The sequence below is a fragment of the Martes martes genome (assembly GCF_963455335.1).
Source record: "Martes martes genome assembly, chromosome: 16".
In the NCBI taxonomy this organism is placed as follows: domain Eukaryota; kingdom Metazoa; phylum Chordata; class Mammalia; order Carnivora; family Mustelidae; genus Martes; species Martes martes.
The window spans coordinates 42,570,616-42,593,589 of record NC_137904.1 but is presented as its reverse complement, the minus strand read 5'-3'; the positions used below and the strand labels follow the sequence as shown (position 1 = coordinate 42,593,589).

At 53.5% G+C, this 22,974-nt stretch overlaps 1 protein-coding gene across 1 annotated transcript in view; it reads left to right on the top strand.

Annotated features, from left to right (window-relative positions):
• PLXDC1 (plexin domain containing 1) overlaps positions 1-22,602 on the top strand; it is a 56,054-nt gene extending 33,452 nt beyond the window's left edge. Inside the window, exons 8-14 of the mRNA XM_080826497.1 lie at positions 4,001-4,096; positions 8,958-9,039; positions 12,380-12,440; positions 13,406-13,541; positions 17,104-17,139; positions 19,882-20,042; positions 21,284-22,602. Of these exons, the coding sequence (XP_080682623.1) occupies positions 4,001-4,096; positions 8,958-9,039; positions 12,380-12,440; positions 13,406-13,541; positions 17,104-17,139; positions 19,882-20,042; positions 21,284-21,403 (692 nt within the window). The 3' untranslated portion in view covers positions 21,404-22,602. The remainder of the gene's footprint in view (positions 1-4,000; positions 4,097-8,957; positions 9,040-12,379; positions 12,441-13,405; positions 13,542-17,103; positions 17,140-19,881; positions 20,043-21,283) is intronic.
• The last annotated feature ends 372 nt before the right edge of the window (positions 22,603-22,974 follow it).

The following is a 22,974-nucleotide window of genomic DNA, read 5'->3' as shown; positions in this document are numbered from 1 at the left end:
TCTGTTTATAGGGAAATAAAATATTACCCAAGCCATACACTCAAACAAGTACAAGTTGGCAGTTGAAGTGAGCAAATATTTTTAATCAGCGGTCTATTTCCGCACACCCACTCTCATCCCCCTTCCTACCACACTCCTCTTCCCTGCCCTGAGGTAGGGCGATGACGGGCTTTGAAGCACATCTGACCCCATCTGGCTGCATCCTCCCTTGAAGCACACCCCCAATTCTGGTTCCCTGGCCCAGGTGGTGGGGAGACCCATCCCTAGATTCTGGCGGGAGGTTTGCTGGGAACCTTGCCTTTCCTGGCTGCTGCTTGTGTGTCTCTATCCCTGAAATCGGCCTCCTCGACAAGTTCATGCCTCCATTCATGCCCAACCTGACTTCACTTGTTTTTTCCATTTCTCCTTCCTTCCCACCCTGGGGGCAAGCTCTCCTCTACATCCTTGCAGGTGGGAAATCCGGAAAGCCAGCTCTCCCCTCCTTTGAGCTCTAAGGTCAGAAGGGGCATGTCTGACTACAGTGCCCATTGGGGGCTCCCCTTTTGAGAAAGGCCATAGTCTGGTGGGCTGGGCAGGAAGGGCGTTCTTCCGTTAGGCTGTGGACTGAAGTTATAAATACGTTGCTGAGGTTTTGGTGACTATCTATAATCCACTCATTCATTCACAGTCATTTCTTGTGAGGCCCTGTTATGTGTAGGGGCTGATGCTAGGGGCTGGGTGGGGGTGGGAGTGATAGAGCTCAGCCCGGTGGGGCAGGTGTTGATCAAAGTCAATACTGATGGAGGGTGTAACAGGGGATCCTGGACATCCTGCAGGAAGCTGTGAAACTCAGAGGAGGGGCCACTGACCGTGCTGGGGAGGGTGGGGAAACCTTCATGGAGGGCATGTCCTTTGAGTTGAGTCTTGCAAGAGGAAGCAGATAAAGGAAGAAAGGTTTCCATAGATTATAGATCCCATGGTCTCACACCCCTTGGAAGACCTGGAATTTTCCTTTCTTTTCTTCCCCTTACATTTTAATGCTCAAAGGGGTGATTTTTCAGAAGGAGAGATAGCACTTGGGGGTGGTGTGTGGGACAGAGCCGTGGAAGGCTGCCTGGGTATCCTCCATCTAGATGTCCCACATCCCCTAGGCTCACTCCTATCCCAGGCCACCTTCCCAGTGCAATTGGTGCTACATGGGGAGGGCCCTGCAGTGCATACAGGCCCTGATGAAAGATTAAAGATTAAAAACTGAGCAAAAATTTACAGAAAGCTGACCTTCCTCGCTCTAATCTCTTCCAGATTGGCACTGCTTGGCAATGGGACCTTCTTATAAAAAAAAAAAAAAAAGTGTGTGCGTGTGTGTGTGTGTGTGTGTGTGTGTACAAGGCTCTGTGAACCTCATCCCTCAGCTTTTGATGGAGGAGTCTCTCCTCCCTAGGATCTTCGTAACCCTGTAGACATCGGGCAGTGACTGCCTGCCTGAGATCTATGAGGATTTCCTCTCGGCGCCTTCCCTTTCAGACTTAGGGTTGCTTAGGAAAAAAATAAGGACACAGTTCCTCCATCTTTGGGATGTTGGCTTAAGTATTTATTTTTACCGAAAACACTGTAAATGTTTCCCTTCTGCCCTTTTAGAAGCACAAATACAGTGGTCCCCTCTTATCTGCGGGCACACGTTGCATGATCCCCAGTGGCTACCTGAAACCATGAGCAGCACTGAAGCTTGTGGATACTGTGTTTCTTTCTATACCTACATACCTATGGTAAAGCTTAATTTATAAACTAGGCACAGCAAGAGATTAACAACACTAACTAGTAATAACAGACCAATGATAGCAATGTCATGTTATAAAAGTCAAGTGAAAGTGAATGTGGTCTCTCTCTCAAAATACCTTACTGTACTGTACTCACACCCTCCGTTGGTGAGGAGGTAGGGGAGGTGAGCCGAGAGGCTGATGGAGTGGGGGGTGGGGTCTTAGGCTGCAAAAGCGAAGCCTCAAAGGTGGAGGACAACTGCAGAGAAACCAGGAGCTATGGTGTGGCGGGCAACCTTGTATAGAATCATGAGAGCAGAGTGACACGTCTCTTCCTGATGCTGTGTCCAGTGACTCCAAATTGGTAGCTTGAAATCAGCATGGGGCGTGCATACACCACAGAAATCAGCAAATGCCACCAGTCAGGACTCATTCATTGCATAGGGCGACATTTCCAGGACATTCCGCAGTTGGGAATGTTCCTGGGGCCGACATGCCCATCATTGCTCTGCCGCACAGCAGTGTGGTGTGGTGGGAAGAGAAGCACCAGACCCACCGGGGTTCAACCGGGGTTAAGTAGGAGGCATCGATTCCAAGATCGGAGATAAATCCATGATAGAAACCAAGATGAGATGTTCTTTTGAGCAGATTCATCATGCAGGAGGAGGACTGAGGAGGGGGCACCCAACACAGGACCCCCTTCCTTTCACAGCTGGGCCTGATGAGTTCTCCTGCCACCTTGGGGAAGGTTCCTCCAAACCACCTTCATCTGAGAGAGGAAAGTTACATCCCGGCCTGCTCTTGGCTTCCAGGAACAAAAGCCCAGCTCAAACTATCTTAAGTGGAAGAAGGGATATGAAGCAGCCCAAAGAACCAAAGGAAGAACTGAGACCCAGGGAGACAGGGACCAGGGCAGGTCCAAGGGGCACCAGAGGCTGGAGAGCCACGATTATGTACTGCTATGAGTCTGTGCGTGAGATCAGACCTGTGGCCGTTCATGGATTTGGAGCTTGCATTTTTTCAACTTCATTACCAGAAAGCAAAGGGCCTTTTGGTTACAGTTGAAAAGTTCCAGGGAAGGTCTCTGATTGGTTCAGCTTACATCACATGCCCAGCCCTGGACCAATCACTGTGCAGCCAGGGAGGCAGAGTCACGGGGGAGGATGGTAGCTCCAGGGCCAAGCACAGGTAGGAATGGACTAGGGGTAGTTCCCTCAAAGGGAGTGCTGTTTCCAAAAAGAAGAAGGGGCGCTAAACAGGCTGAGCACAACAAGGCTCCTTCCCCTTGTAGGGAAATTCATTCACAAAGCTCGGCGGCTGGCTGACGGCCTTTCAGAGCTGAAGGAAACCAACCCCATGTCATGGTTCTTGGGTGGGTGTGGAGATGTGGTGGAAAGTATCAGAGCATCGGTTGTCATTTTAGGAGAAGTCTTTCCTCTACAATTGTACGTTTTTCCTCCCAAATGTGTTGTAGCAGGTGTTTCTGCCTTTCCACATCACAGATAAGAAACTGAGGCCCAATCGGGAGCGGAACTTGAATCAAAACTCAGGTTTCTTGAAACCGATGCCCTGCAGGGACTGAGATGTAATATTAGCCCAGCCCCAGGCCCTGAACCTCACTCTGGCTTCCATTCCAGACGGGAGAGGTTTCCCAAGTTCAGCCTGTGCATCTGCAGACATTTGCAGAGTGCTCTCTGTGGGTCAGGTTCAGGACTGATGCTCACTGTCTAACAGCCCCGCCCCCCAAATAGACCCCGGTGACCACATGCATGGGGTGTGCAGGGGGAGCAGGGTGCCTGGCCTGGGTAGAGAAGAGGAGGGACCTGGTGAAGGAAGGCTGCTCAGAGGAAGTGGCCCCGATCCAGATCTGGAAGGGTGAGCTAGAGGAGGGGAGAAGGCATGGAAGGACAGTATGGGTCAAGGGAACAGCAGCTGTGAAGGCACAGAGCTGTGCAGAAACAGGGGAGCTCCTAGGTCTTGACCTCAGAAGCAGCCAGGCCTCTGTGTTGGGTAGTTTAACCTGTTGACAATTCAAAGCTCTCCTTGCAGGGTGAACTCCTGTCTTCCTGTCTCCCTGCAGCTTCAAGATCATTGTCTGAGGTTGATGAGCTTACTTCCTGCCCTTAGGGGCTGCATCCTGACCACCCCCCCTCCCCGCCATCCACTCACTTGAATCGCTTGCCCACCTGTCCGGCTCTGGGTACAAACTTCAAAGTCCTCTGGGTGTGTGATGCTCTCAGTGACGGGCTCTGCCTCTGTTTCAGAATCTCGGCGAAGGACCATCTTTGAATACCATCGTGTGGAGCTGGACCCCAGCAAGGTCACCAGCACATCGGCCGTGGAGTTCACCCCAATGCCAAGTGAGTAGGGGTCGTCCCTGCCGAGGGAGGGCATTCCACTGTCCTGGAAAGAGCTTCAGAGTCAAACAATCTGGGTTCAATTCCCAGGCCCACCACTGACCCCTGTGTGGGTATGGCCACCTCATTTCTCCAGGCTGCTGTTTCTCATTTGTCACATGGGCCTCACACGACTTCCCTCCCAGAGCTATGGTCAGGGTCAGAAGCATGGCAGGTAGAGTTGAGGACATTAATGCCAGCTCTGACACTAGCCGGCACATCCCAGGCCTGGGCCTGGTTGTACTTGATACATGACACCTATGGTGATTAACACACAATTAAAACCAGGAAAGGTGTATCTCTGAGGATTTTTAGACTGAGCCCCCAGGAAAGGTAATCCAGGAATGGAGTCAATCAATCCTTACATTTCTTTTTTTTTTTTTTTTTAAGATTTTATTTATTTATTTGAGAGAGAGAGAGAGAGAGAACACACATAGGGGAGAAGGGCAGAGAGAAGAGAGAAAAGCAGACTCCCCTCCGAGCAGGGAGCCTGAGATGCCAGGGCTCCATTCCGGGATCATGACCTGAGCCAAAGGCCCAACCGACTAAGCCCCCCAGGCACCCATGGGTCCTTACATTTCTTGTTATATGTTCCTTAGGGGAGCAGTAATGCCAGAGTTCACAGGCTGGAGGCAATAAAGGGATTTAGCCAGCAGTTCTCCAAGAACCACGGCTCCGGCCCTCCCTGGTGCCCCACTCACCTATAACTGAGGTCCATGACCAAGGCCCCAGCTGCTGCTGTGGACCCCACAGGATCAGGGTCAAGTGCCCTTTGGGGTATGGTCTGGGCAGCTGGAGAGTGTTAGGGGAAGGAGGACAACACTCTTGTTCTCGCAGCCCGAAGTTTTACTTTCTTCTTATTTTTTAAAGTTTATTTGTTTACTTAATTTCTACAACCAGAGTGGGACCTCATGACCCTGAGATCAAGAGGCACATGCCCTCCGGACTGAGCCAACCAGGCACCCCTGTTCTTGCATTTTTGAAAGAGAGTTTGAATTTCCTCCCCTGTCTCACAGTACCTACCAGCTTCCCTCTGAGTCCATGGCCTTCTCCCTGCCTTCTGGGGTGTTTCTTGCCTTGCCTCCCCTGGCTTCCTCTTCCCTGGAGGTTCTGGAAGCCAGGGGGAGTGGAGAAAGAAGGGGAGGAGGAAAGTTCTCGAACACTAGCCGTGTCTCAGCAGGGCTCAGCAGGTGTCTTCCCCTGGGAAAGAGGAAGGACACAGACACCATGGGGTCACAGGACATGGACCCCTTGAAGGTCACAGCCCCATCCCCACCGCAGCTGCCCTCTGTCTTAGGCAGGAGAGACCTGGGGCCTGAGAAGCAGGGGTTCCTCAAGGACTGCTGAGGGCAAATCTCCAGGCCCAGACTTGAATAAACTGCACTTGGGAAAAAGGACATCCAAGGGCAGGTAACTGCCTGGGCGGAAGTGAAGCATCCTGAGAATCGTTTCTGGGACACTGTACATTTCAGCTACTTCCTACCCCTCCAGTGAATTCGTGAGCATTTAATAGCTCGCAGGACATCTGAAATGCAGATGAGAAATAAAGGTCAGTGGGTTGTACACCTACCCCAGGTGTACAAGGCTCCCAGGCCTTTTTCTCATGGCCAATTTGCCTGGAGCAATTGTCTGGAGCCCCTGGAAGCCGGTTAACTTGGTCCCAAGAAAACTCTGCACCCCCACCCCCAACCATGAAGGATTTCTCTCTTACCTTTGGGTGGCGGGTAGGGGGGTGGTTTACTTACCCAAGATTTGTCCAGAGGTGTGGATGGGCTGTCTCCAAGCCATTGTACTCTGTGGCCAGTTCCTCCTGGTCCCTCTTCTAGAAGACACCATAAGAGGGTGGCATGGGCAGAGGGTGGGAGCTGGGGCAGGGAAGCCCCCTGTGGGACCTCCAGGCTAAGAGCTCAGGCTTTTGGCTCTCTCAGACCTCAGTTCAAGCCCAGACCACCACTCCTAGCTCCGTGACTCTCTCTAAGCCTCAGTTCCTTCACCTGTAAAATGGGGATAACAAAATCACACAGGCATGGATTCCACAAACATTTGTCAACTGCCTACCATCAGTCTGTGATAGGGAGCTGTTGTGGGCCCTCTGCGTACAGCAGGGGACAAAACAGCCGGAGAGCTCCATTCTTTTGAAAGGACACAGTGCCATCTACAGCCAGTCCCTCTCACAGTGACTGAAGGTGACACACTGTGGCCACAGCAGCTTTTCTCCCACTTAGCCATGGCTGGTTCCCAGCCGCCATCTTGCTGGGGTGGGGGGCATGGCAGGCAAAGTGGCTCCCTCATTAATGGGCTGCAGTAGAGTCCCAGGAAGACTCACAGAGTGAGGAAATGTGTGTGGTGGGTGTTGAACGAGTGGTCATTTTTCTGAGTCAGTTGTCTCCTCTTGCTGCTGGCGGTGTGTTCTGTTCTGTTCAGCTGCCCATCACATGAGCCCTTCTCTTGCACACGGTTATTCTGGGTGAGGGCCTGGCTCTCCTTGGAATGAAATGCACAGGTCTGTGGCCGCTGCTTGCCATCTAGAGGTCATTCTGGTTCTCTTTGGAGGAGCACTCAATCGCAAGCGAACAACGCTTAAAATCCAGCCCCCATATCCTCCTGCACCCCTGGCCCTCTCTGCTCCTGGGCTTGACTGGTGCCGCAGGGGTCCCCGCACCGTCCAGCAGCCCACTCCCACTAACTCCTCTGCTCTCTGGCTCTGCCCTGTGCCAGGCCAGCCCCCAGCTGTCCCTCCCCCTCATTCCCATCACCCTCAGCTTGTCCATTCGGAGCAGCCCATTAGTGTTCTGGCGGCTGCTGGAAACACCGCTGGAATATGCTCCTCCCCGGCCTCTATACTCCGGGGCTTTTCTGCTTCAACTCCTCCTCCTCCAGGAGAGCCTCCAGGCTTGCTTCCTCCCTGCTCTCAATCTCTGGCCAAACGACCTCTCCTCAGGGCCTCTCCTCCAGAGGCCTTCGCCAACCTCCCCGAATAGGACACCCCCCCACTGTCACCCCACCTCCCTGTTCTGCGCCCCTCGTTTTCCCAGCCTGTTGCTAGAAACCCTAGTGCAGACTTTGTTGTCTGGGTATTGTTGGGCATCTCCTGCGCTTGGCGGCAGGCTCTGTGCCAGCAACGCATCTGTCTGTTTTTCCCTGTTGGTCTTCACTGCAGCTCCCACAGCCGGGGCCATGCCTACCTGTGGCAAGTGCTCAATACATATCTGTTGAAAGACTGCATCAGGGTGCACAGTCAGTTAGGCGTCCCATTCTTGGTTTCGGCTCAGGTGATGATCTTGGGGTCCTGGGATCGAGCCCCAGGTCAGGCTCTGCATTCAGCAGGGAGCCTGCTTGGGGATTCTCTCTCTCTCCCTCCCCTGCTCACATGTGCACGTGCGCTCTCTCTCTAAAAAAAAAATAAATCTCTAAAAAGCAAAGAAGAATGAACGTGAGCATGAATGAATGAGTGGACAAATCCCTGGTAGGTACACTGAGGGGCATGAGTAAGATCACAGTCAGCCCCGGGCAGCATTCACAGGACTCACCGCAGGGGCAGCCCACGTACAGACCCTCTCCCCGGGTCGCCTCATTTCATCCTCACTGCACGTCTGCCCAGCAGAGACCATCAGGATCCCTCTTTTCCACACGAGAAACTGAGACACAGTGAGGTTCAGTAACTCCCCATGTGAGATGTAAACCCAAGTGAGCAGAGACCCGCACACCCCAGGGAGTAGCTCACTTCCAAGTGGGGAGGAGAAGAAAGGGATGGAATCAGGAATGCCGGTTGACCCCCCCCACAGACGCAGTGCCCAGGGTCCCCTGAGGCGAGTGAGGAGGTGGAGACAGGCCAGGGGACGATTCTGGCCCCGGGCCCTCCACATGGACGGAAGGCGAGCTCCCAGCTAGCACTGGCTGGGGGGCAAACCAGAACATCATAAACATCCTTTTCTGTGATTATAGCCAACAAAAGTGTATTCTAAACATTAAATTCAGGGTGCCTGGGTAGCTCAGTGGGTTAGGCATCTGACTTTGGCTCGGGTCATGATCCCGGGGTCCTGGGATCGAGTCCCGTGTCAGGCTCCTTGCTCAGCAGAGAGCCTGCTTCTCCCCTCTCCTCCCTGCTCGTGCTCTCTCTCTCTCTAATAAATAAATTAATTAATTAAAAAATAAATAAACATTAAACTTGTTGGAAGACTAGCTTTTGTTCCTGCCAGGAGAGGACATAGCAACTGTGTGACATAGTGGCATATGTAGCTAATCCTACAACGGCAATCATAGTGGGATATAAAGGTGTCAAGTCAACATGCTCTATGTCTTAAACATAAACAGTGTTCTATGTCAAATAGATCTCAATTAACACAAAGAATCCTTTTCTACTCTGTAATTGTGGGCAACAGCCTAGCGGTGTAACTTCCCAGGCTAGGTGAGATCCCTTTGTCCACGCTTCCAGGCCCCTGTAATTTTCCTTCCCGAGCCTCATCATGATGATAATGACGTAGTTATGTTTGTTTGATGATCTATGTAGTGTCTGTCCACCTGGGGGACTATAAAGCCCAAGAAGGCAGGCACCAGGATTTATGGCGCAAACCCCAGTCCCAGCTCGGGGCCCAGCCCCCTGGGAACGGAAGGAGGAAGGAGGAAAGGGGAGGAGGGAGAACGAGATGGAAGAATCGGGGTTGGATGCGAGGGAGGGTGGCATTAGTGACTTCTAGGGTCCCTGCTAGTCAGAGACTCCGTAGCTCTGTAAAGGCCTGGCACCGACAAGAGTTGTGCCTTTTGGAGGTCCGTGGAGGTCCACGGAGGGTCTTCGGCTGGGGGACAGTCACCTTCTCTCTTACAGCCTGCCTGCAGCATCAGAGCTGTGACGCCTGCGTGTCCTCGGACCTGACCTTCAACTGCAGCTGGTGCCATGTCCTCCAGAGGTTTGTGCCCAGGCTGAGGCCCACGGATGAACTGTGGAGGAGGGGCGGAGAGTGGCCTGGCCCCCACTCCCCGCCTCACTGCCACCATGAGAGTATCTCTAGCCAGTCCACTGTGCCCCCTGGGACGAGAATGTCACAGAAGTGAGTCTTTCCCTGAGGCCTGGGACCAATGTAGCCGGGTCCCTATGGTGACGCTAGGTTTCCGGAAGACCATCCAGGGATCCCATCAACTGCAGCTCCTCCTCACACCCCGGAAAGGTTGGCTCATCCTAGGGCAGGGCTTCTCGAGAATGATCCACAGCTGTGAGGATCCCAGACTCAGCTAGGGCTCTGGTTAAATATGCAGATTCCTGAGCCCCGCCCCAGGCCCCCCAGGATCAGGGTCTCTGGGAGGGAAGCCCAGGAGCCTGAATTTCAACACGGTGCCTCATCTACAAACAAGTGTGGGACCTGCTGGCTCCAAAGTCCTATTGCTGTTGGATGGGATCCCCTGACCCCAAAACCCCACCTGAAGATCTTTGTCAGGCTGCAACGGAGTTTCCTGAAAATCAGGGCTATGGAAATTGCAGGCATCTGTGGAAGGTTAGGGCCGGCTACGAAGCTGTGTTTGCTTGGTTTTGGAAATAGGGAAAATTCCGGATGAGATTTGGATTCAGGGAAAAAGTTCTTAAATCCAACTCATCTTCCACTCCTTGTTCTGAAATCATTTCCTCACAGATTAGACTCAGAATCCGAGCCCTGTTCTCCTGTCCAAGATAAATAAATAGCAGGAAGGGGGGAAAATGTCTCTGGGGACTGGGGCTCTCATGAGAGTGGGAAGCCCTGTGAACTCCAAGAGCCTCGGAGACAATCTTGAAAATTGCAAATTACAGAGTCTCTGCATTCCATGCAGCTGTGGGGCACCTGTCAGCATTTCCTTTGCTCCTTTCAAACATCCTGGTGCAGAAATAGAAGCTGCGGCCCTCGCAGGTGGCCTGCCCAGCACAAGGCATAGCCCAGGTCAGGAGGAGAGGGGCTCCAGGGTGTTTTTCTTCCCATCAGCTGTGCTCTTACTCACTCTCTTGGGGCCTCAATTTATTTTCCCCATAAAATGGGCTGCGTGGTGATGTGGCCCCAGGGAAAAGTGGGTGAGGAACATGCCATCATTTTAATTTCTCAACTACCAAAGAGCATTTTTGCAAAATGTCCAGGGCCCCATGCACGAAAGGCATGGAGCCTCAGAGAAGATACCTAGGGCAGACCCCAGCTTGGTCCCTCCTGGAGTGTGGCTTTGCAGCGTGGTCCCCCTCTGACCCTCTCAAGTTTGCAAGCCACTGTCTCAGCGTGGAGAGATAGCCCGGATGACCTCAAATGAGCCCTGGAATCCTGGGGCTGGCTGGCCACCGCATGACTCAGCGTCCAACCGGAGCTGAGCCATGAGAACTTCAAAATGGGTCAGATGAAAGCAAAAGCCTCGCATGAACACATCCCCACTTAACACATATGCCCAAACCCAGAGACCATGACTGTTTAATGAGGGTTAGTCAGGTTGGGGGAGGCCAAGGCCTTAAGTGCGGACATGACCTTTGCTGTGGTCATGTCAGCTCTGGGATGGAGAAGCTCCAGCAGTGAGAAGGCAAGGCTGATGTGGGTCCAAAGTCTTGTCCCCCAATGCCCATGGGCCTGGGCTCACCCCAGCACGGGGCCCTCCTTGCTAGCCATCTGGAGTCTTGGCATCCACTGAGAGCTGACCCCGGGTCCCCAAAGAGCCAGAAGGCAGGGCTGGTGCCGAGGGCCCGGCCACCAGGGACTCTCCCCCGCCACAGCTGCTTGCAATCACCCTGTGGGTTCTCAGCTTCCCCTTCCTCGCCACCCACTCTGCCTTCCGCAGCCTCCCAGAGCTTCCCCTCCTTGTGCTGGGGCTGGATCTGATTTAGACAATTTCACTTAACCATGGCTGGTGTCCTCCTTTCATCCCACATCATCCCCAACCCCCTAAGGCCCACTCTGAAGTCTCGGGGTGACCTCAACTCCAGGATTTGGCCCAAGGAATGAGGGGCCATAATCCTTGCTTCTCAGGGTCACTGTGAGGGTCCCCTGAAACAGGACAGGAGCAGCACATGGCTGGGGTGGCCCTTGGCATTCAGGAGGCGCTCAATAGTGGCCATATCTCAGGCCCTTCTCTGCATCTGGGTTGCTTGGCTCAGGGCTTAGAATGTGATGCTCTTAGACCTATATCAAAGGCTCAGCCCTTGAAAGAATCCGTTAGTTTGGCTTCAGAAGGAACTTTAGCTCCCAGCCCCCCACACCCCTAAACCTCCGTGCCCCAAAGTAGTGGACACAGAGGACCTGAGAGTGGGGGAGTGGGGATGGCTTAGTGTGTCCCCGCTCCCCCTGCTGCAGCTCAGAGAAGCAGCTCAGAGCCTGAGGAGGCATCTTCAGAAGGAAGCAGTGACAGTGCTCGGGAACCTTCTGCCTCACCAGGTCTTTGGCAGCAGGGTGGGCGGATGCTAGGGAGGAAAGTTAACTAACCACGAATCCTCTCTCAGCACTGGCAGCTCATGGGATGCTTCTTCCCATGCAGATGTCCCAGAGCTAGAGTAGGGCTCACTGGTTTCCCCTGGCACCAGAGTGAAGAATGGAAATGGGAGCCTGATGCCACGGAGAACATTAACATTCTCTGGTTCATCCTCGTACCCCCACCCCTTCCCTAGGGATGCACTTGGCCTCTCCCAGCCCAGCTGAGCTGCAGAGCGTCCTTTCCTGGGACACTGACCAGCCAGTTTTTTTAATTTCTCCTAGCCTCTGGCAAGACCCTCCTTCTTGCCCTTTAATGATCACACAGGAGGTATTGGCTGACTCTGTTGATGTCCACCCTCAGCCCAGCCTCTCCTTGTCAGGTTCAGGCCCCTCCACAAGGAAGGAGGAGGACTGTCTGTGAATAAGCGAGGCTTTCCCAAGAAGACATTTGTGTGATTTCCCTGGTGCTCAGCGATTTCATAGCAGCCTAGAGCCAAGAGAATCTTCAAGTTTATTTGAGGTCATGCAGTCCATCTAATGCCCTATACACACACATCTGAGTAGATGTGGCCTTAGTCCTGGGGAGCTGGGTCCAAAGGAGGGTAGAGAGGACACAGACACCTTCCCTTCCTTTGGCGTAACTGGGGAAGAGGAGTCTGACTGCTGATCCCCCAGCTGCCTGGTGCTGAGGAGGGCACGTGCCCCGTGGTCTTGATTACCACAGCCCTGGGAAGTCAGCCCCCTCCTCACCTTCGTTGGAGAGCTGTTACTGACCCGGGGAAAGAAGGGGAGGGCTTCTCTGTCAGTCCTTCACACCTCTTACCTTTTGGTCCCCTTGCAGATGCTCCAGTGGTTTTGACCGCTACCGCCAGGAGTGGCTGGCCTACGGCTGTGCCCAGGAGGTGAGAAGCTTCAGCAAGCCAGTTTGTGGGGCACCATAGGGCTGCCCTGGCAGGCCCGTCCCCCAGGAGCTCTCCACAAGGTGTCTTTGGCTTTTGGCGGAATTCTCCCCTCCATCCGGGCCTTGCCCCTCAGACTGCCCTGAGCCAGTGAGGCCAGACTTGGGAGATTTTCGAGGGCTCTCTGGAGGCAGGCTTTTCTGGGAGGGAAGAGGATGGTTCTAGGCACACTTTGATTCTGGGGTGGGAAGCGTCCTATTCTTACACCTTATCCCGACCCAGACAGATCCATTCACCTGGGCGTCCTTTTTCTCTCCCTCGTCCTCTCCATCCCTTCTTGCCATGTGAGCCCTCCACAGCACACTGCCCGCACTTGCTCTGATTTCATCGGAACAGGCCCAGGAACTGGGGGCCGGTACCCCCCACCTGCTCAGAGCAGAAAACTGAGGCACAGAGAGATTTCATGACTTGACCTGCCCCGCACAACAAGTGGGATATAGAAGTGCCAAGGCCCCACATTTAAACATAAACCGCCGGCCCCAGGCCCCAGTCTGTGCGCTCACCACCTCCTTTGTTATTAGTAAGGCCGGAGGAGCCTTCTATGACCTGAAAACAAATCTTGTCCAGCAGCCCACTTGGGACGCTGGCTGTGGTGAACGTACAGATTTGCTTTATTTGTGTAAGATTGGCATCTCCGCTCCTTCCTCGAGGAAGTATTGGAAGCCTCGGTCAGCTGAATTGCCTTGTAAGATAGATCAGGCACTTTCAGGATAAAGTGGAAGGTGTAAGTGCCCTCAGGGCCCAGCTTACCACCCTTGAGCCGTGCACCGGCATCTGAAGGTTTCTGGCTGTTGAGGGACAAGGGGTCCCCCCTCCGTCCTCCCGAGTAAGGGCTCTTTTCTGCACGGTGGGCAGAAAAGGTGGGCAGTGAGGCGTCTGTGCAGAGCGGTGCGGGGTCTGTCCTGCAGGCAGAGGGCAGGACGTGTGAGGACTTCCGGGATGAAGGCCACTACTCGGCCTCCCCCAACAGCTCCTTCAGTCCCTTTGATGGAGACCTCACCACCACTTCCTCCTCGCTCTTCATCGACAGCCTCACCACAGAAGGTAAGGCCTGAGCCCGGAGTGGGGAGCGGCTGGGGGAAGAAGCCCCGGGGAGGGAAAGGCCTGGGTCCCCGGCAACCATCCCTGACAGGGGTTGTCTCAGGGAAGAGGAATGGCCCAACTTTCACGGAGGAGGGCGCCTGGGGAGAGGCAGAGCCAGGTGCTGGCCCACGTCGGGACGGTGGGATGGATTCGCTGTAGCGAGGGGAAGACGGACGTCCCAGCCCAGGGCCCGGAATGTCATATGGTCTGTCTCAGGTCATCTTAATAGCCGTCCTCTCAGAACCCGGGAGGTCTTAGCAGCCTTGTAGCAGTCCATACACTCAGTCCACACACTCAGACGTGAGCGAAAGACTGCCTGATTTTCCTCCAACCATGCTCAGCTGGAGGGGTGCCCCTCAGCCTGGCTTCCTGGCCCTGGGACCTGGTGTGGACAGAGGGTCGGAGTGGGGTAGCTGTGTTCAGGAGGGATGCCGATGCTCCGTCCCCACCTCTCCAAGGTCTGGCTGCCCCCCGCCCCACCCCCCGCAGGGACTTCTACCATCCCAAGTCCTGGGGGTCTTGAAGCTGCCAGAGGTCTGTCCGCCCAGAGGTACCACATAGCACCTGGGGAAGCCCGGTGCAGGCCCTTCCCGGATTTTCCTCTCTCATCCTTTTTCAACACATTACTGCCAGGTTTTAGCCTTTTGCCCTCAGGCTCAGAGAGACATGGGCTTTTCCCGCCTCCACGGAACCATGTACCTGCTTGAAAGGGGCAAATGCAACAGAGGAAAGGAGAAGAGAAAAAGGCAAATGTTTTAAAACATTATTCAGCCACCATCCCATTTGGTAGCTATGGAAAACGGGCTCCATAGGGGCAAAGTTGGTTACTCGGGGTTACCTGCAAAGTAAGTGGTGGAATGTTCTTTCCACGGTGCCCCCCTGCCTTTCTCACTGCAGCCTAAAGAACTGGAGAATGGACCCATGGGTCTGGCCAGAAGGAAGTCCTACAGGAGGGAGTAAATAATAGGCGAACTAACATTTTTTTTTAAAGATTTTATTTATTTATTTGAGAGAGAGAACAATACGAGCAGGGTGAGGGACAGAGGGAGAAGCAGACTCCCCGCCAAGCAGGGAGCCCGACACAGGAATTGATCCCTGGATCCCAGGATCATGACCTGAGCTGAAGGCAGTCAGTTAACAACTGAGCCACCCACGCACCCTGTGAGCTAACATTCTGAGGGGCCTGACCATGGGCTAATGTTGTTCACGCATCAACACTCACTTGGTCCTCTTTACAACCCTGCACGCTGATTCTGTTATATCTCCATTTCTCAGAGAAGACACTAAGGTCTAGGGAGGTCAGTGACTTGCCCAGGGTCACACAGGCAGGAAGAGGTGGAGTCAGGTCTCCTTCGGCTCAAAAGCGGACTGCTTTTCTTGGTGCTGAAAAAAAAAAATCTTAAAAAAAAAAAAAAGATTTTATTTGTCAGATGAGAACACAAGCAGGGGGAACAGCAGGCAGAGGGAGAAGCCGACTCCCCGCTGAGTAGGGATCCTGATGGGGACTCCCTCCCAGGACCCTGGGATCATGACCTGAGCAGAAGGCAGACGCTTAACCCACTGAGCCACCCAGGCATTCCAGTGCTGAAAAAAAAAAGAAAAGAAAAGTCTTTGTGGATTTGAGGGGCTGGAAAAAATAGCAAAGGGGTGAACAAGCAAGGCAGATTGGGCAGTTCCCCTTATTCTAAGATGGTCCAGGATTAACAGGGAGTGGGGTACGTTGCAGGTTTTGAGAGCATTTATTCTCAGATGAATTAAATGAAAAAGAAAAAAGAAGAGACAGGAAGTGAATAATCCAGTCCAGGAGTTAGAGTCTGTCCTGCATGGTCTATCTTGGGGTACAGGGAGATGGGAACGCAGGGGATACAACCAAAGGGACCCACTTTGCGAGGGCAGAGCCGGAGAGCCGAGGAGTTAGTGGGAGCGGGTTGCTGGATGGTGCGGGGACCCCTCTGGCACCAGCCAAGCTCAGGAGCAGAGAGGGCTGGGTGCACAGGAGGTATGGGGGCTGGATTTCGTTGGTTTTTTTTTGCGATTGAGTGCTCCTCCAAAGAGAACCAGAATGACCTCTGGGTGGCAAGCAGCGGCCACAGACCTGTGCATTTCATTCCAAGGAGAGCCAGGCCCTCATCCTGAATAACCATGTGCAAGAGAAGGGTTCATATGATGAGCAGCTGAACAGAACAGAACACACCACTAGCAGCAAGAGGAGACAACTCAGGGACACCTGGGTGGCCCAGTCGGTTAAGCATCTACCCTTCAGCTCAGGTCATGATCTCCAATCTGGGTCCTGGGATTGAGCCCCACAATAGGCTCCCTGCCCAGCAGGGAGTCTGCTTCTTTCTTTCTCTCTCTCTCTCTCTGCCCCTCCCCACCCCTCATTCCCTATCCCTCTCTCACTCAAATAAATAAATTAAATCTTTTTAAAAAAAGTGACAACTAATTCAGAAAAATGACCACTCATTCAACACCTACCACACACATTTCCTCACTGTGGGAGTCTCCCCAGGACTCTACTGCAGTCCATTGATGAGGGAGCCACTTTGCCTTCCATGCGCCCCCAGCAAGATGGCGGCTGGGAACCAGCCATGGCTGAGTGGGAGGAAAGCTGTTGTGGTCACAGCCCCCAACACAACCTGTGGGGAAGAGCCACAGGGAGGGTCAACCACAGGAACTGATTTAGGAAGCCACAGGACACACACCTTGCGGTGTAGACATCTTTCCTCCAAGTTGCGTGCAGGTGAGGAGGGGGAGGTCTTCAAGCAGATCTGCACCTGGAACGCAGGCCCCTCCTCAGCCCTTCCTAGCCTCCCACGCCCCTAGCCTCATCTCTCACCAGCCCCTACCTACGCCCTCTCCACCCTCCAGCTACACTGCCCTGCTTTTTATTCCCAACTGGCCAAATCCTTGCTGACTTGGGGCCTTTGCTCATGCTTTTTCCTCTCTCTAGAACCCTTCCCCCGGCCTACGTCTCGCCTCTCCGTCCTGACACCCTTTATCTGGGTGAAGCCCCTGGTCAGAGCTTCATTATGCTGGGTTTTGTTACTCCCTCTCCCCGACTTGTTAACTCCCCGAAGGCAGAGACCATGTTGAACCCCAGTGCCTACTCCCAGGGCTCAACTGCATAGTAAACATCCAATAAATATTGCTTGAATGAATGAACACGAGACTAGGAAAAGTTGGCTTGTTTGTGGACCTCCACCATTACCCTGCTATGTGACTTGAAGCAAGGCACCTCCCCTCTCTGTGCTTTAGTTTCTTTGCCTTTAAAATGAAGGATTGGGGCACCTGCCTGGCTCAGTTGGTACAGCGTGAGACTCTTGATCTCAGGTTTGTGAGTTTTAGCCAGCCCTACACTGGGTATAGAGATTACTTAAAAATAAAATCTTCAAAAAATTAAAAAAAAACAAAGACATAAAATGTGGGGTTGGACTAAACCTCCCTAAAAATCGCATTTGGACCTAAAGTGACCAAGACCATAATGATTGCACTGATCTGATGCCTTCTCTCCTTCTCTTCGAAGATGACACCAAGCTGAATCCCTATGCAGGAGGAGAGGGTGAGTACAGAGCTTCCTGCCACTCTCCATCAGACCCACAGCCTCTTAGAAACTCCCCTGCCCCTCAAGCAGTCCCCTGGCCTCTTTGCTTTGGCTCCGAGGTGGGGTGGGGAGGGGAGTGACAGCAGCCTGAGCTTCCCAGACCTCCCGCTGGGCTCCCGGGCCCGGGCCCACTTAGATTGAAGGAACATGTCTACCTCTAGACATTTCTCATCAGCCAGGAGCCTCCTGGAGGTCTGTCTTGACTACTCACTGCCCTGAAAGGAGCAAGAAGAGGAAGGGAAAGCTGAGCTAGAGCAGGCATGGCAGTGTGGGGCCTGTCACTGTTGGCCGCCCCTCTAGTCCCCCTGGGCCTCACCGTCTATGAGGGGTGGAGCACAGCTTCTTCCACATCGAGTTGCCTTGGATTCCCTGCCTGTGTGGGCAAAGGATACACAAAACTTGTCCACCCCACTTTTTACAGGGCCCCGGAAATTGGGGTCCTTTGCTCCCGAGATTAAGTACAAGGATATTCTCTATCTGGTGACATGACATGTCCCACCTCCCCTGCTCTTGGCCCTGGCTCAACTCGGGCCCTTGTGACAACCACCGCACGGGGGAGCTGGAAATGCCTTCCAAACTCCAGGGGCAGCGACATTGTTATCTTGGGTTCTCACAGCAGGGAGAGGCTACTGACACAACATGGTGATCCAGTCTCCCCCAAGAGAGGAAACCATGACCGCTCTGTGGGCGGTGGGCATGAGTGTGCATTGTTGAGTGTGCATTGGGAGTGAGGAGTGGGGACTGGACCATGTTCCCCTCACTCTGCACCGTGCACTCTTCAGCCCAAACCCTGACCATCAGATCACCAGGGTCTCTGTGGGCTGACTGCCAGGTCCGGGAAGGCTAGCAGGGAAGGTGCCACCTCACCTGTTGGCAGGTAGGGGCACTAACAGTGCACTGGATTTCCCCCCCAACCAACTACACCCCCCCACCCACACCCCCATCCGCCCTGGGACAGGGCAGAGAAGAGGGGATGGGGAGGACAATGATGGGGATGTGTGTTTCAAGTCCCCACCTCCTGCTGATTCCTCTTCCACCCACAACCCCTGTAGGAAAGGTTTTGGCATTTCTTTTGCTTATGTGCTCATCAGTCTTTTCTACTCCATTATCTCCACATCCCTGTAGGGTAGGGAGGAGAAGCAAGTAGCCACCCCAGGTAATATGGGAATACAGGCTTGTCAGCGGCCGGCTGACTCTGTCCTTGAGTAAATCATTTCACCTGTGTGTATTTCCAGCCATCCAAGAGAGGGGCTGGACTAGATGACCTTCCAGCTTGATAGTCTATGGCAATAGTCAGCCTCCCCCGTGGGATGTATTTCAAATGCTCAGAATGTTCTCAGAGATTGCCTGCTGGTTTATTAGCCCACAGAGGACTGGGTTCACTCTTTTATTGAGCTCCTACCATGGGGCCCGCCATCTTTTCTAAGAGCTAAGGACACAGAGATGGATAAGAAGACACTGTCCTTGCCCTCCAGGAGTCCACAGTCTGGTAGCAGACAGTGACAGGTGAAAATATGGTCATTTTGTTATCAAAATAGCTGAGGTCATCTGAGACACAAGCCCTGGTCTTCAGCAATTGACGTGAATATCTGGTTTTAACCCTTAGGGTTGTAATCATTAAGATTAGGTAATTATTATGGTAATCATTATGATCCTTATTCTACAGAAGTGGTAAGTGAGGCACTGAGAGGTTATGTAATTCACCCGAGGTCACACAGCTTATAAACCATAGAACTTGAATTTGAATCAGGGAGGAATATTCAGATCCAAAACTCTTCACCATCACATAACCTATGAGAATTCTCGAAAAGCGTTTAAGTGGCACGGGTGTTGGAGAGAACTTTGTCGCGGCCGGCGCGACAACATGACCAGGGTCGAGAGGGCAAGAGGATGGTGAGACGAAGACAAGATGTAAAGAAATGAGGACAGGAGGGGCAAGGTGGATGATGTCCAAGCAATGCCAATTTTATTCAAGGCTGTGAGGCATTATATAGCTAACAGAAACAATCATAAGGAAGTATCTATTTTTAGCTGATTACTAAGGAATTTGCAGCATTCGCATAAAACCTCTCAAGTTTCCCTCTGAATGCCAGTAGTCTCTGTCTTCAGATAACCCTTTAACCAGATGTACTAACTTCAAAGTGACTCAAGATACAGTTTATAACCCATGCAAGCACAGCACAACGTTACAATGATGCAGTTTATGGCCCATGCAAGGACAGCACAAATTCACAATGGTTTTACGACCAGGCCTGTTTGGCCCATCCTAGATAAGCATGAGCAGGCAGCCACTTTGAGTCTTAGGATCCATTGCTCAGGCCCTTTCTCAAGCGCAGCTCAACTTTCCACCCATAAGGTTATTAACCCTTGGGCTTCCAGGAGGCACGAGTTGATGCCTGGTTTGGTCTCCTCACTCTCGCCCAGTTGGCGGCTGCCTACAGAACTTCTCTTTTGATCCTTATTAGACATTTGGGCAACTTTTAAGTGATTTTGGTAAACCACCTGAGCCCCGCCCAGTGCAACGTGAATGCCACACTCATGATGCTACCCACTCCTGCCGCACCTTTTAACCTATGTCATAAGCCAGCCCGAAGTTTCTGCTGGTTTTCACCTCTGAGATTTTGCCAGAACCTAGGACTTCATGGCCCTCCCTTCCCGGTTCCCTGGTAGCCACTCCCTACCCTAACGGTCTCTCCACAGGCCTTCAGAACAACCTGTCCCCCAAGACCAAGGGGCCCCCCGTGCACCTGGGCACCATCGTGGGCATCGTGCTAGCGGTTCTCCTGGTGGCAGCCATCGTCCTGGCTGGGATTTACATCAACGGCCACCCCACCTCCAATGCCGCGCTCTTCTTCATCGAGGTCAGTGTAGGATTTGGGCCCAGCTCCGCTGTCTGCCTCCACATCAGCGTTTCCCCAGCCGTGGGGCACCTGCCCCTCCCCACTTTAACCCTCCCCTCCCACCTGCCCAGCTCCTGTTCCTTCCTGAGGAACCATCTTTGACTCCATCCTTTGAGTCCCTAACCACCCCCCAACTTCATTCTCCCCGAGGAGTGCTGCCCCCCCTCCTGTCCTGCTGAACAGCCTGTCTGCCTTTCGCTCCCCTGTTGGTGAAACCCGATGAGCCCCCAGAGGAAAGCAAGAGAAATCACTGGGGACTGTGTAGCCAGTCTTTAATACTTTGTGGTCTCTCACCCCCAAATTCCAGGCCGGATGCTTATTCCAAGGCATAGTGGAACGGAGATCTCTGCCTCTTTGCCTGCTGTGTGGGTGTTTAGGTCAGAATCGACAAGACATACTAATCATGAGTCGCTCTCTCTGGGAGCTTTCATTGAGGGTGCTAGGGTTTGGAATGTCTCAGAATTCAGAAGAGCCAGAGCCCCCTTCTCTCTGGGCCACAGGGCTCATGAGCTCCTGGCCCTGTCCTCTGCTCTCCTCTCCTCCCCAACTCTGCGTGTGGTCCAGCGAGGCTGCCTCTGTAGGTCTCCCAGACAGGGATCACCCAGAGGTGCAGGGGGTCTCCTCCTCTTTGTTTAGAAGCCCATGTTTCTTGTAAGCCCTAACCCGTCAGCCTAAAGTTTTAGCCTCCCTGGGTATTACCACCGGGGAACTGTAGATCCCCAGCCACACAAACACTGATGGGGCAGGTCTGAAACGGGTCTAGGAAGGTGCATGTTCATGAGGTCCCCAGCTGTCTGCAGGGTCTACACTGTCCGGAGGGTTATCTTGGCAGTTCCAGAGCCTCCCGGATCATTCCCTCTCTCACCCACGGCCTCACTTTTTGCAGTCTCAGGAGTCCACTAGGTACATCGCTAAAGGCTCTCACCTGTGTCCTGTAGTCCCTGCCGTGAGGGATAAAAGGACCTCCTCCCAGACTCCTTGGGCTCGCAGCAAGGCTCCCACCAGTGGAGGGATCACTGCCGGGGGGTCGGGGGGCTTCTGGACGGGGGGTTGAACTCTGCCTAGCTCACAGGAGGCCCCTAGCGCCCTTGAGAAGAGAGTCTCTGTGCTCAGCACTGTCCCTGGTGGGGGAGGGGCAGGTGGGGGGGGCCCAGGTGGGTGAGGGCACGCCCACTGACTCTGCGTCATGCCCCCCTCCCCAGCGGAGACCTCACCACTGGCCAGCAGTGAGATTCCGCAACCACCCCAACCACTCCACCTACACGGAAGTCGAGCCCTCGGGCCACGAGAAGGAGGGCTTCGTGGAGGCTGAGCAGTGCTGAGGGCACTGGCCCTCCCCTTGGAAGGATAGGAAAGAAGACCCCAAAGAAGATCAGTGGAAGCGAAGCGGTGAAGTGACTTTTCTCAGCTTCCTCTGAACTTGGGCTGGCTGGGAAGATGGAGATGAGACCGTGGCTTCCGGGGCCAGAGCCCCAGTTTGCCCATCGCACACCACATACTGAAGCAAGGGGCCCGAAAAGCAACCCCGTGAGGTGTTTAAGGGACAACAACCCAATCTCATCCTGTTTTGATGTGAGGGTCTCTCAATGGTCGCCCCTGGTGGTCCTGCCCCAGCGGCCCTTCCCACCTGAGGTACCTAACGCCCCTCAGCAGGACACAGAGAGCAAGACTCTAGGTTGGGGCCGCGTCCCAGGGTCCATAGACTCCAGAGCTGGTCCTCATGGCTATGGACTCAGTGTATATCGCCCCAGCCTCGGCGGCTCTGGAAGTCTGAAGACATTCCGGCCATCTGCTAAACACAGGGACGGCTCTGTCTGGCATGTCGTCACGGGAGGAAAGCCAAATGCCAGGAGAGGAAAGAACTTGTGTTGGATTTTTAGGCCTTACTCCCTAGAGTTACCCTTTCTGCTGAGAACCAGTCTTACATGGAGCGTGTGTGCCACCCGCTCCCTCATGGGCTTTACCCCTACGGCGGCCCGGCCTTGGCCTGGCCAGCCCTGCCGGGCGCGGGTGCATCTCGGTGTGGGGCTCCAGACTCCGACGGCACGTGTCGTGTCCCTGGTATTCGCGGCGTGTCCTTCTGTCAGCACCAGGAAGTACCTTCAAAGGCAGGGCCTACCAGACTAGTACCTTTCCTCCTCTGAGCTGGATTTTTATAGCCATTAAAGAGGAGAAACAGGGTGGTAGGAGGACTTCTAGAGATGTACTCCGCAGGGAACTTCCGCTGGATTCTGTCAAGGAGCAAAGCTGCGGGAACAGATGAAACAGAGGAAGCTGGCGTGGGAAGGAGGGACTTTCTGTGGAAAACCTTGATCTGGAGAGTCCTTTCCAACCGCCCAGCTCTGCTGGAAGCTTTTGGAACAAAGCCTTTAGGCTCCCAAACTTCACCTGGTTCTAAGGGAATTCTGTCCCAGGGATGAGTTGGGGCTGCTTCTGAAGAGAATTTTAAAATGAAAATCTATAGCTCAACCTCATTCAGAGTAAAGAATATCAGCAGCAAATAAATGTTTAATCAATCCCCACTGAGTCACGCCCTTTTATGCACGTCGCCGGAGACACTGCAAAAGAAAGAAGTCAGTTTAAGGACCAGGCCTCCCGAGGTGGCGGGTAGGGAGTCCGCAAATAACCAGACACATCCAAACACTTGACCTATGGTTTTCCAGATGCTTCGTGGTTTATCGGCAGTGAGGACACTATTGATAGTCTGAGTGGGAAACATGCTGGACCTCGGCTGTGTGTGTGTGTGTATTTTTTTTTTTTTTCATAAACCAGACAAGGAAGAGCTATGGGGAGGGTCAGAATGTGAGACACAGAAAAGAGCGCAGCCAAGAGAAGAGGGTTCTTTCCAAGCTTCTGAAGGACAGAAAGGTCTGTAACCGAGCTGTCCTAATGA